At 34.2% G+C, this 13,641-nt stretch overlaps 1 protein-coding gene across 1 annotated transcript in view; it reads left to right on the plus strand.

The window, feature by feature from the left end:
- r (carbamoyl-phosphate synthetase 2, aspartate transcarbamylase, and dihydroorotase rudimentary) overlaps positions 1-13,641 on the plus strand; it is a 263,246-nt gene that overhangs the window by 49,563 nt on the left and 200,042 nt on the right. Inside the window, 5 exon segments of the mRNA XM_081746006.1 lie at positions 1,957-2,178; positions 4,077-4,280; positions 6,913-7,131; positions 9,616-9,753; positions 11,159-11,441. Coding sequence (XP_081602132.1) covers positions 1,957-2,178; positions 4,077-4,280; positions 6,913-7,131; positions 9,616-9,753; positions 11,159-11,441 — 1,066 coding nt within the window.

Consider the following 13,641-nt stretch of genomic DNA (forward strand, 5'->3'; position numbering starts at 1 on the left):
GCATACACAAATTCAGACCTCTATGTCAGTTGTTTCCTCTTCCCAAACACGTTTTCAATGTCCAAAAATGTTGCTACTACAGCCTCGGATTTCACCCCTTTCAAGTGGTTTTAAGCAAAAATGTTAAGAGATCAAAGTTTTAGCTCTGCACGATTTGGAGACGTCCAGCAATTTTCAATTTGTTAGGACAAACGCATGCTGAGGCATTCAAAACAACGTAAATGCCTATTATAAAATTGAAAAAGCGCAAAATGGCGCCAGCTCCTGTGTCGCCATGGGATGTTGTAAAAGAATAATTAATTGTGGTTTTGAAGTACCCTTGATATAGGATAAACATTCATGAAAAAATTACATTTTTTGGAGATGGTCGAGCGGCACATGCTTGATCACTTAGAATGGATTGACTCCCGTCTGTCTGACAGAAACATGTCCAAGTACACGCTCAATGTTGTCATCATTTGTGACCGTAGATGGTCGACCAGCTCCTTCCTCATGGGTAACACTTATGCGTCCATTTTTATTTTTTTCAATCCATTCGTAGACACTTGGTTGCAGCAAGACACTGTTCCCATATTGTGCCGAAAGTCTCTGATGGATTGCGGCCCTTGATACACCTTTCGACCACTGCTCGTTGTTCCTCTCTGGTCCAAACTTCTAATGGAGTGGCCATGATGTATCTGCAACAAAAGGAAGACAAATGAAGGAATTAGGACTAAACTTTCATAGTATGACCACAACAGCATAACAATAAAATAAACTAGGACAAATGTCAGTATGAATAATGTAAGAAGAGTTATGTCAAAATTGCGAATAATTTTTGACTTGCCCTCGTATTTTCTTCATGTTGAACTGAACTGAAGTTCTTTTCAAACAGAGAGTACTTTAAATTCCATACAGAATATTTAAACCAAGTTTATCAAAGTTTGGTATTAAACACAACTTCGTATATTGTAAAATACCATGCAAGCACTTAATATGTGGGATAAGTATTTATAATACTCCCAACTCGTAAACCCTATAATTGTATTTTTTCACCAAAACTTGTTTTTAATACGATTTTTTTAGTGTATTTGATAAGAGATAGGATTAAAAATTAACTTAAAAAATAGATAAAACAAGAAAAAAAAAGTAAAAGAGAAATTTACTAGAAATCTTACTGAAGTATTCTCAACTTACTGCTTTTACTTTGTATGTGATTTGTCTTTTGTATACTTTTTAGAACATTTTAATTTCAAGTTATGTTAAATTAAGAAATATTTACGTATACCAGTAATAAATATTACGACACAAACATGTGTTAGAATAGGGAGATGAACACAACTTGTTAGAAAGCACGAGAATATCAACGTAACTTTTATAAGAACGCAAGATATTTACATGTTTCATAAAAAGACATTAATATAATACTGTACGAATAGGAGGTTTAATATAGCTTTGACAGAGTATAGGATTTTAACATGTATAAGAGTACATGATATTAACTTGTGTTAGAGTAGGGAATATTAATGTACATCAGCAATACATAATATAGCATACACTACCGTAAGGAAATTAAGGTAGCTTGATAGAATATCGCATGTAAACGTTACTTGTGCGAGAATATCTGATATTAAAATGTAATTATTACAATAAGGGATATAATGTAACTTGCATGAGAGTATGGTGTTTGAACATGTGTCAGAGCAGTATATCATGCCGTGCTACTGGAAGTTGATAGTGTGGTACTTGTTTTTAGACAATCATGTAGCTAGCAAACGTTGTATATTAACACAACACGTCTGTATCAAAATAGATAGGAACTTTCTAACACGAGTGCTGTATGAGTTCTTTCATTTTAAGGCTTAATTTGAGGAATTCGTTGCAAAAGAGACTTGCTCTGAGGCATTTTTACTTTAGCTCTACGTTGCCAATCTTTCAAAAAATTCATTTTAATGTATTGTTTTTCTGTTACTTCAGGCTCTGCAAGCAGCTGAAAGTTTGGGATATCCAGTGATGGCCCGTGCTGCCTACTGTTTAGGAGGACTTGGATCAGGATTTGCCCATAACAAAGAAGAGCTTAGGGTTTTAGCACAGCAAGCGCTTTCAAATTCTCCGCAGTTGATCATTGATAAGTCTTTGAAAGGCTGGAAGGAAGTAGAATATGAAGTCGTGCGGGATGCATATGATAACTGCATAACGGTAAGTTCTTATGGATCCAGAATAATAATAAAAAGTATTTGTAAATCAGCGGTTTATCATTTATTAAATTGCACAAGGACATACATGAAATATTCTTTTAAAAGAATTTAAAATGGTATATTAGTTTTTATTGTGTGTTGCTATCGATTTTACAAAATTTTCTTAGGTTCAAGATTGCTAAAAACAAGTTCATGTTTCTCGAAGCTTGTATTAAATAACATGCTAGCAATAGTACAGCATTTCTAGCCCCATACGCAAGTACAGTTTTTGCAATATGTACACGTATGTCTACTACAAGTTCTGATGGAGTGGAAGTCTGATGAAGACACAGTTATTGTGTTGAAACTTACGTGATACTGTTTTTTACATATTATTACATAGCCTTGCTCAGTGTGTTATTGTGTATTAGTACAAAATGGAAACAAGGCCTGATAGAATAGTTATAGGTCTTTTCCTCTGTATTATGTTGTGTGCTATTGTCAAGAAGTAAGCTGTTAATGAGAGTATTAGAGTATTTATCAGTTTTCAAGGAATTTGATTTACCAAAACTCTTTTATGTATTTACTCTGTCCGTTCAAGTGTGTGTTCGGGGAGACGACGAAAAAAAAAAAAAAAAAAAAATCGAGAACTATTGGAGGAATCACTACCAGTTTTGGGCAGGATGTAAAAGCAGTGGTCAAAGTGAGACGGTGTGCGGTGGTATGCCATACCGCCTCTGGTTTTTCAGTAATCAAGACAATATTTAAATATCCGGTATGTTGAGTCAAAATCATAATAAAACATACCGCCTCTGCTTTTTTTTTTCCACTTCGAACCCTGTGTAGAAGGTCAGAAGTTTGGAATTAAGTTCGTTGAAGAAGGTGATAGATAGCGAGAAACGAATCTTTGCAGTCAATTAAGTGTCCTACTAAGAATATATTCGATCTCCACTCTAATCTCTCTACTAAAACTGGAAATAGTAGAACCACTTCCTGTTTCACTATATATATATAGGGTGTCCCAGGAGGAAGGGCCAATATTTTGGGAAATGGTAGTATGGGTAATTCTAAGTAAAAAACTTCATTGGTCCTAATCTCAACGGTTTCAGAGCTACAGATTGTGGACCATTTTTAACTTTATTTTCAGTATTGGTAACTCTGTAGTTATTCTACAGAGGTGACACATACAGGATTTGAAAGGTGATGGAAGGGTTTTTCCAACGGTATGCAGCATACAGCATTGATGTTTTTGGAAAGGAAGCTATTGAGGGGAAATTTGGGAAAGTTAAGGTTATTTAAAGAAATTGGATGGCAACACTGATTCCCAAATATCCTTCAATACCTTCTCTTCCAAAGACACCACTGCCACATATTGCATACCGATGGAAAAGTCATTCCATCACCTTTCAAATCCGCTAATCTCACCTCTGTAGAATAAATACAGGGTGAGCAATAAAAAAAAAGCAACATTGTCAAAAATGGTTCACAACCTGTAGCTCTCAAACCGTTGAGATTAAGACCCCTGTTCATATGAACATTTTTGTTTAGAATCACCCATACTACCATTTTCCGAAGTATTGCCCCTTTCTCCTGGGACACAATCTCTCTCTCTCTCTCTCTCTCTGGGATGATGTTTTAATTTCATTTGCCTTATACATTGCTACCTGTAATAAACACACACAAATTAATATAGAAACAAGAAATTAGAAGCTTTCATTTATGCTCAAGGCCATCCTCAGGGGAAAAAAACTTTCAACCGGAATGAAGGCATATGTCTTAAGGAATATAAGCCTCTTTAGGGAGACTTGGAATAGCGTAAATCTTTATCTAATGTAAACTTGGGAAATTCGGGGGGAGAGTCTTCTGATTAATCAGATTTCACTCTTACAATCTTGCTTAATTGTACCTTAATCATTGCAGGTTTGTAATATGGAAAATGTGGACCCTCTCGGAATTCATACAGGTGAATCCATTGTTGTGGCGCCCAGTCAAACGCTTACGAACAAGGAGTACAATATGCTACGAACAGCTGCTCTTCGTGTCATTAGGCACTTCGGTGTCATTGGTGAATGTAACATCCAATACGCATTGAGTCCAGTATCAGAAGAATACCACATCATTGAAGTAAGTAGTTCTATTAAGTGTATCACTTGTAGTGTGCACCATTTTTAACTTATATGATTCCTGGTAAGAAGGGATTGAAATTTTAACCCATCACGCTGATTTGGATTACGCCTTAACGATAAGTCCACTTCTCATGTAGCCTAGATGCTGAAATGGAACGTTAAACTTCAACAAATAAACAAAAGAACTAACTCACTCACTCTATGGCCTATGGAACCTGGAAGTTCAATACCGAGTTCACAAAGGTTCTCCTTCGACTTCTGTGCTTAGCCAAGTGGATCCTATATTTCTACTTTGTTTTCCTATTTCTGCGAGATCCCTCTTAATATTGTCCTCCCATCTGCACCTAGGTCTTCCGCATGGCCGTTTTCCAACTGGACTTCCAGTTAAAACTTTGAAAGCGTTCCTGCTTTCTTCCATTCTGGCTACATGACCTGTGCACCTGAACCTCCTAGATTTGACTACCCCAACAATGTTTAGTAAACGATATAAATTATGTAGTTCCTCGTTATGAAGTTTTCGCCATTCCCCATTCCCATTCCTCTTGGGTCCGAATATTCGTCTCAGGATCTTGTTCTCAAACACTTTGTCTATGTTCTTCCCTCAGAGTAAATGACCATGTTTCGCAACCATACAGAACAACAGACATGATTATAGTTTTCTATATTTTAACCTTCAAATTCCTCAACAGAATTCGCAACGACAAAAGATTTTGAACTAACATGAATTCCCTGCTTTCAGTTGACGTTTAATTGCTTTGTGAATATGATTTTGGTCTGTTAATATTGATCCTAGATATTTGAAAGTACCCACTTTATCGACAGTATTATTTGACATTTTAACGCATCCATAATTTGCAGTATTTCTATCTCGACGCACTTCCATGTATTTAGTTTCCTCTGCATTCACTTCTAAACCCATGTCCCTGCAACCGTTCAATAAGACCTCTACATTTCTTTCTATTGTTCGCCTGTCATCCCCTTTTAAGTTTACATCATCAGCATACCATTCAGCTCTAGGCCCTGGTTGCTATCTTTGATTTTTCTTATAGCGTACTCCAGGACAAAGTTGAATAATAATGGTTACAACGCATCTCCTTGTTGCAGGCCATTCTCGACGTAAAATGCACGTGGACAAACAATAGATTAATACAACTGAATATTGTTGTTCTACTTATTATACATAAAAAAATAAAAAATCAAATGTTCCAGAAACCTGTTTCCCTCTACGGGGAAGTAGATTCTATTAATCTTGAAGCAGGAAGATCTCCATTAAAACTGACATAACTGACCGTTAATTTCCGTAGAAGCACCTATCTGTCTAACAGCCTTTTTTTCTTTATTTTTTTTAAATAGCAATTTCCTCTCTATAAACGGTGTTATGTCAATCAATAAAATGTTCTCATACCAATACTCATTTTCTATCGCAGTTGATTTGGATAAGAAAAAAAAAATGTAATAGATGTTTGAATCAAAATTGTATACCACAATTAGAAGTATTTACTGATTACTAAACATGTTTTGTACTACACTAGTTCTTCCTCGGTGGTTAACGGTAAATTCTGTCGACACATTGTGCCCACACAGACCTCTTTGTTAGTTTTGAACCATGTTATAGAGCAGAATTTTCAAATTTTAAGTATTTTACATGCTGTAAAATTCGATTTTACTTTCCTTTAATTTTTTGTTGAATAGGATCAACCAGCGTTCAGAATGATCTCTTCAAGTTCCCTTTGTTCTACTCTGATCCGTAAGGGCTCATTTCCATGACTTTTCGATTTTTTGATGTCTGAAGAAACAATATACGGACTGAAAATTAAAACAAAGAATGTTAAATATTTTGGTTTTATAAATCAAAATAATAAGTATTTACATGAATTACTCAAAGGAACGGTGGAAAGTATTTTACTACATAATAAAAGATGAATTTTTTCTTATCTGAAGCATACAGTGACATTTATTTCTGCAGACAGTTTCGAAGTCTAACTCATTTCATCAGTGTAATCTTGAAGATTAAGCTGCTAAACGAACTACCAACGAGCCTTTGTCGCTGGTCTAGTGGTTAGCGCGTGTGCTCCTTTGGTTTGATCTCAGAGAGAGAGTGTAGTATGATGATTCAGATTCTACTTTAAAATTGTAGATCCACGCGTCGTTTAGCCTCTGTACTGAAAACGGACGCTAAACTTCAACTCATAACCAATACATACCGACAACATCTTTCATCCTTTTGAATAGGAAGTTTATTTGAAACAAAGCGTTACGTGATTTTTTTTTCTTTTTATACTACTGAATATAATAAATACGAGAAAATATTTTTTTAACCTCAAAAGTCACCTAGTGGAAGTGACTAGTGTAAGCAACAAGAAGTTTGAGAGAAATATAAAGCGTTAGAGAATCATAAATCTTGTATACTCTTTTTTTCCAATATATATATCGCCGAAGTTACTCTTATATTTTGAGCGGAAATAAAACAAAATGTTCTGAAGATTTTGTTTATTCATAATACACATAATTTTTTAATTAAGAAACACTTGTATATCTATTTAGATTAAAGAAATCCATAACATCTCGTGATTATGTTATGACTTAATCGTAGTGCAAATACTATTCAAAATTTCTAATTATGTTTGCAGGTGAACGCTCGACTTTCTAGGAGCTCCGCACTTGCCAGTAAAGCAACGGGCTATCCTTTGGCTTACGTGGCTGCAAAATTGGGGCTCGGAATATCACTTCCAGAGATAAAAAATTCCGTGACAGGTTCAACAACTGCATGTTTCGAGCCCAGTTTGGATTACTGTGTTGTTAAGGTTCCCAGATGGGATTTAAGCAAATTTAATCGTGTTAGTACAAAGGTGAGTTCCTTTTAATCATATTAATATTTAAATATTTTAGTTTTGATGGTCAATTTTACTAGTTGAAACAGAGGACCTGTCGTAATTTTCAGCTTGTTCACTACGTACAAATGTATTGGTTAAAATTTATGTATAAGTGTGTACGTAGAATTATGTATAAGTCTGGCATAATTAATGTCATATTTCAATTTGCAGTCATACAATCAAGTATTGAATAAAAATGGACACATTCTTGATTTAATTTTAACTAACATTGGTAACAACCTAGTGTAGCATAAAAACTTCCGATAGTTGCAGAGGATATGCATCATTCTGGTTTAATTCTCATATTTGAATGTACTGTTACTAAGAGTGATAAATCGAAACTTAAATCTAATGAGGAATGCTAATTTTGAAATTCTTTATAGGGGATTATCCCATATTTGTTGGATCATTCTGAATGAATACCAGAATGTCAATGCTGCACTTCATAAGTTTTACTATTTATTACGATGTATTTGATAAATGTGTTTCTACAAGTAAGCGTGCTTGCAATGAACCCCCGTGCTGGTTCACAAAAAAACATCATAGCAACCATTAAATCTAAATTATACCATTTCAAGAAATTTAAGCGATAAATTTCTCTAATGAATTGGAAGCGTCGAGAAATCACAAGTTGTTGAATATCACCCGAAACTAGGATTATTTTGAAACTTCTATACACACGTTGTTTTGTACAAAAGTTCCAACAGCCAACGTGACTGTTTTGTTTATTGGCTATAGATGATTCCATAAAACCTGGCGGTAGGAAGAAACAAGTATCCGAGTGTAATCTTTATATGTCCTTGCACCCAACTGTAAAATAATTTGAAGCTGAATAATCTCCACAAATTTCCATTTAAATGTTCTGTTCATTTGAATATATATCTCCGTAGATGGGGAATGAAGATACGTACTTTCTAGTTTTAGTGACATATTTCATATTGCTCTTCTTCTAGTGTAAAGAAATGTGACATCCGTGATGAAATTTAAGTTTCCTTCATTTCCGGGTCTAATATGTAGGCTCTTCAACTGATTACAGACAAGATTAGTTAAAAACACTGGATACAGATATACCTCTTGGGTTTCTGGTACATTGCCGATTTGAATTTACTGGAATTTCTGCCGTTGAACCGAAATCGCCTCCAAAAGAAATTTTGTGCAAGTTAAAACATAATTAAATCGCTTTCTCGCCCGAAAACTGTAGATTCTCTTAATTTTACAACAGTTGTTATTCGAAATTGTTAGGCTTTCTCCCAAACCGAAATAAACTTTTTTTTTTTAAACAGTTTGATACGGGCGCATTTTAAAGTGCAAGATAACATTCTAAGAAGTGATAAGATTTTCTTGCAACTTATCCACATCTACTAAGGATAGTAACAGAGATTACCGAAATAGTCTAGTAAGTTTAATAGTAAATCAAACTTCATACACTGTGGATTAATATTTTGGGGAAATACTGTAAAAAAGTAAAGATATTTTTGTTCTTCAAAAAAGAGTTGTACGAATCCTAGCTGGTGTAGGACCCCGAGAGTCCTGTAGGAAATATGTTAAAGAACTAGCTATACTACCTTTACCATGTTTGTATATATATTGCTTAATAGAATTTGTTAGGTCCAATATAAATGAATACACAACAAACGGTGACGTGCATGGTTATAACACAAGAAAAAAAGACTAATTTTCATCCACCAAACCATAGAACAGCAATATACGAAAAGGCAGTAAAGTATGCTGGTATTATGCTATACAATAAGTTACCAAACAAATTAAAGGTAATCAAGTCTAATGTTACATTCAAAAGAAAATTAAAAGAATACCTATTGTCACATTGCTTCTATACAATAGATGAATATAATCAATTAAATAGTCACAATGTAAATAGTAGTAGCAAAGTAACAAGATAGGTTCATTTATGTATAAGGTATGCTGTAGTATTGGTATAATGATATTTCAAATTACTGTAGGGGAGCGCGGTGGCTCAGTGGTAGAGCGTTCACCTCTGGTGCTTGGGGTCCCGGGTTCGATCCCAGCCCCCGCCATGTGAACTTTGTGGTGGACAAACACCGTGCTCGTGGGTTTTCTCGGGGTTCTCCCGTTTCCTCCCACTTTCTTCATTCCACCATTTCACTCATCTCTCATTATCACCGTCTCCTTTAGCCTAACCGGCATAACCGTGGGACGTAAAACTTAAAGATTTCATTTCATTTTTCAAATTACTGTAATGTATAAATGTATGAATTATGTTTAACGAATGTGTCTAATATATGTATTGCTTCAATTAACCATGACGAATCCCACGTACTATCGGAAAATTATTTCCAAGTTTGTACAGAATTCAGGATAAATAAAATGAAATGAGGTAATAGTAAGTGAGCAACTTTTTTTTTAGGTATACATAGTAACATAGTTGAATTAAGAAAAATGAAATAAATCTGCTAAAAAAAAATAATTTTGTTTTTCCAGATTGGCAGCTCAATGAAAAGCGTTGGCGAAGTGATGGCCATAGGAAGAAAGTTCGAGGAAGCGTTTCAAAAAGCTTTGCGAATGATGGACGAAAATGTTATTGGTTTCGATCCGTATGTAAAAGCCGTCTCTGATGAGGTAAGCTTAATATGTGAAACTAAAATGTACCCTAGTTGAAGTTGTTTTTAACAATGGTGTGAGAAAATTTCAAAGATTTTGCTCCTTGAACGAAATTATGTTTTGATAAAAGTTTTCAATTTATATTCTTAACATTTGTAATACTCTTAATTTTCATAGCACAGGGGCGGATCCAGAGGGGTGATCGCCCCCCCCCCCAGAAGAGGAAACTTATTTTATATATAAATAAAACCCATCCGAGTTTGGAGCTGTTAAAAGTAGCTCTAAGTAGCCCTCCCAGAAGTCCGTCCTGGATCCGCCCTTGTCATAGCATCAGTTCATGTCCAATTTACGTTAGAATGGTGATTATCAAATCAGTGCTTCAGTTCAGCTGAGTAAACATTAACAGAAATTACAATAAAACTTTTTCCTACTATGTTCTCTGTATGTGAATAAGTAATTCTCTGTGTGTATAATTTCTTCAATATTTCGACTGACATTCATTGTCATTATCACTACGATAGGATGCTATTTGAAGGTTCTCAGAAAAGAAAAGTGCGCAATGAAGATTTCAATAGTTTGGAAGTCCTGTGCAGTTTCAGAATTCAGTATTAAAGAAAACTGCTTTATTATTTATTTATTTATTTATTTATGTTTATATCGTCCAATTTTCCTTATACTAATACAAGAAACGTCATATTTTCAGGAAAAGTATACAAGCATACTGATAACTTCCTCACATTAGAAAATTTTCAAATATCTATTTTTAAAATACAGCAAGAAGTATTGATCCATGGCAAAATTTTACATGGTCGAAATTTAAAATGTTATTCATGGACACATGTTAATTATATGTATATTGTTTAATAAAAATTAAAAGAACTTCTAGCTATAATTGCAATTAAAGTAGAAAGCAGTTTACACTTACCTGTTCTACCCAGAGATTAGTTGTCATGATTTGATTTTTCAAATTCTGTAAACAAAAAGAATGCAATTATTTTCATCTTTTCCAACATATACAATGCATATGAAATAGCTTGCAATATGATTATAAAAAGAACATCCATTCATCCATTTGAAGTAACAGAATAATGGTTTTTAAGCAACAACTGTTTCTCTTTCAATTTTTTTTTTTTTTTTTGTTATTGGCATAACATTATGTTTGTTTATTTATTTATTTATTATTATTATTATTATTATTATTATTATTATTATTATTATTATTATTATTATTATTATTATTATTATTTCGCATTGCTACAAAAATGCAAAATAAATAAAAATTAGATTAAATATTTGTTTCGCGAAATAAAAAAGCCATATAAAATAGAAAAGCTTAAGAATCAATCTCTTTCGAACTTTATATTACGTAATTTTAGAAGTAAAAGATATCATTAGTAATGAATTCTTATTTTCCTATCTTTAGGAACTTGAAAGTCCAACTGACAAAAGAATGTTTGTCTTAGCTGCTGCTCTTAAAGCAGGTTACAGTATTGAGCGCCTATACGAACTGACAAAAATTGACTGCTGGTTTCTACATAAACTGAAAAACATTATAGAGATTCAGAGCAAGATGGAACGCTTGACTCAATCGGAGTTGACAAAGGAGACGCTGCTAAAAGCGAAACAATTAGGCTTCTCAGACAAGCAAATTGCTACGTTTGTAAAAAGTACAGAATTAGCAGTGCGTAAACAGCGAGAAGAGATTGGTAAGTACAGTGTAATTTTATTATGATCTATTCCATCTTACCTGATAGCAACCGGTATCTAATAGAAACAACTTTCCTCGTCTTCACTATCACACGAGGTTAAACTAGGTTACTAACCTATCAAGAAGCAAAATTTTTGAAGCATACGTTATTGTTTAAAACTTCCCACCCAATTTTTGCGCGAGTATTTATCTTTGAGTTTTAACTTTCACGGACCCTATAAAACTACGGACTTCAATTCATTTATTGCACTTTTGTAGAAAGGCTTGAGAATTTCTTAATTTTCTCGGAGGTACTATTGCGCCATCTACATTTTTTGTACAATTAAATAACCCAAGAGCAGAAGGAAAAGCAGTGGAAAAAGACAGAGGTTTTTAAAATGTGAGTGCGGAGAAGATTGAAGAAAATTAGGATCGGACAAAAGAAAAGTCAATTAAAGAATGTTAGTAGGAACGGACAGAATAATATTAGAGGTCGTTAGAATGACAGAGAGAAACTGGTTAGGAAACTAAGAAGAAAGTTACAGCGATACTATAATTAATCTGTACCCATTTTATCAACATTGATCAGAGGCGCAATAATTAAACAGATAACTTAGATATAATTAAAAGAAAGAACGTTGTTATTGACTCGTTGTCATGAGTAAGATTATTGTTTTATGATGGATAGGACATGTTGGTATTATCAAGATCATTATTTGCTATGATTGCTGCTGACATTTTATGTACGTATACTACAGAGGAATAAATCGAAGATTTTTGGATGCAATTCATGTTTATGGTCAGTAAATTAGTAGTTGATATGTTTACTATAATAACGTAATAACTTAAAAGATACGTAAAGCGAATCAGGGCTAAAACGAAGTGATATCGTTTTATCTGGTGCCGAAACCCGGGACCATACTATTTAGTTCCGAAGAATAGTAAGAACTGAGTTTATGTGCATAAGTACATATACCTTTTTATGAGTTTCACTATTTTAAGAAGCGGGAAGAGAATACAAAGAATTGTTAATATGCAGGATTCTGAGATTGAAGAAGTACCCAGTGTTTCAAACGAAACCATATCTGGAAATGCAACAGCTGTGTCTGAACATTCCTATTCTAACCTTATTGATATGTTTAGTCGACTACTTGATGAAAAACTAGAACAGAAATTTGATCAACAAGATAAAAAGCTAGAACAGAAATTTGATCAACAAGATGAAAAGCTAGAAAAGCTAGAACAGAAATTTGATCAACAAGATGAAAAGCTAGAACAGAAATTTGATCAACAAGATGAAAAGCTAGAACAGAAATTTGATCAACAACAAAAATTGTACGATGATAAGTTAGAACAGATACTAGCGCAGCATAAATCTCTTGCAGATAAAGTACAAGGTGTGCAAGAAAATTTTGATCGCTTGCAATACAGTTTGAAAGAAAATTTGCAAGTATTAGCTAATGAAGTTACCGTCAAAATTACAAATGATATGACGCGAGAACTTGATACTAGGTTTCAACAATTTAGTAACAAATGGCAAGATAGACAGGATCAACTAGCTCTAGAAACAGAGTCGATAAAGAAAGCCGTTGAAGCGGTGGAATCGACGACAGCCCAACAAAAAAATCAGATAGTGAATATTACTGCCCAGGTTAATTCACATAGCATACTGATATCCAACTTACAAGAGGGAATCAGATCGTTACAAGAGAGGGAATGTGGCTACAATGATCTTATGTATAAGGAGGCTTTGGGTACTCCCAATCAACAGGAAATATTGCATCATCAACAGGAAGCATTGCATCACCGCCCGAGAACTCCATTAATAGAAACTGACGGGATATTTTCTTCTAAGAGTTCTGTTGATGATGGTTTAGTTGTGGAAGATCACAGTAGGCGATTCCAAAGTCCAGATCGCAAAAGAAGAAGGCAGATACATGAGAGCGAAAGAGTTCCAGACCATTATCAACGCCAACAAAATCATAATCATAGTAAAATAAACGTTAAGGTCAGTGAAATTAAGGCCATGACTAAATTCAGCGGTAAGTGTGACGAAACCGCAAGCTCGTTCTTAGAGAAGTTTGAAGCAGAGTGCGAAATTATGGGTGTGGATCAATCTAAATTTATGAAGTTGTTACCACATCTGTTACTTCCCCCTTGCTCCTTGTGGTTTAAAGCTATTCGCGATCATGTCAAATCCTACGAAGAATTTAAACGGG

The sequence above is a fragment of the Thermobia domestica genome, chromosome 18 (assembly GCF_964235325.1).
Source record: "Thermobia domestica chromosome 18, izTheDome1.hap1.1, whole genome shotgun sequence".
In the NCBI taxonomy this organism is placed as follows: domain Eukaryota; kingdom Metazoa; phylum Arthropoda; class Insecta; order Zygentoma; family Lepismatidae; genus Thermobia; species Thermobia domestica.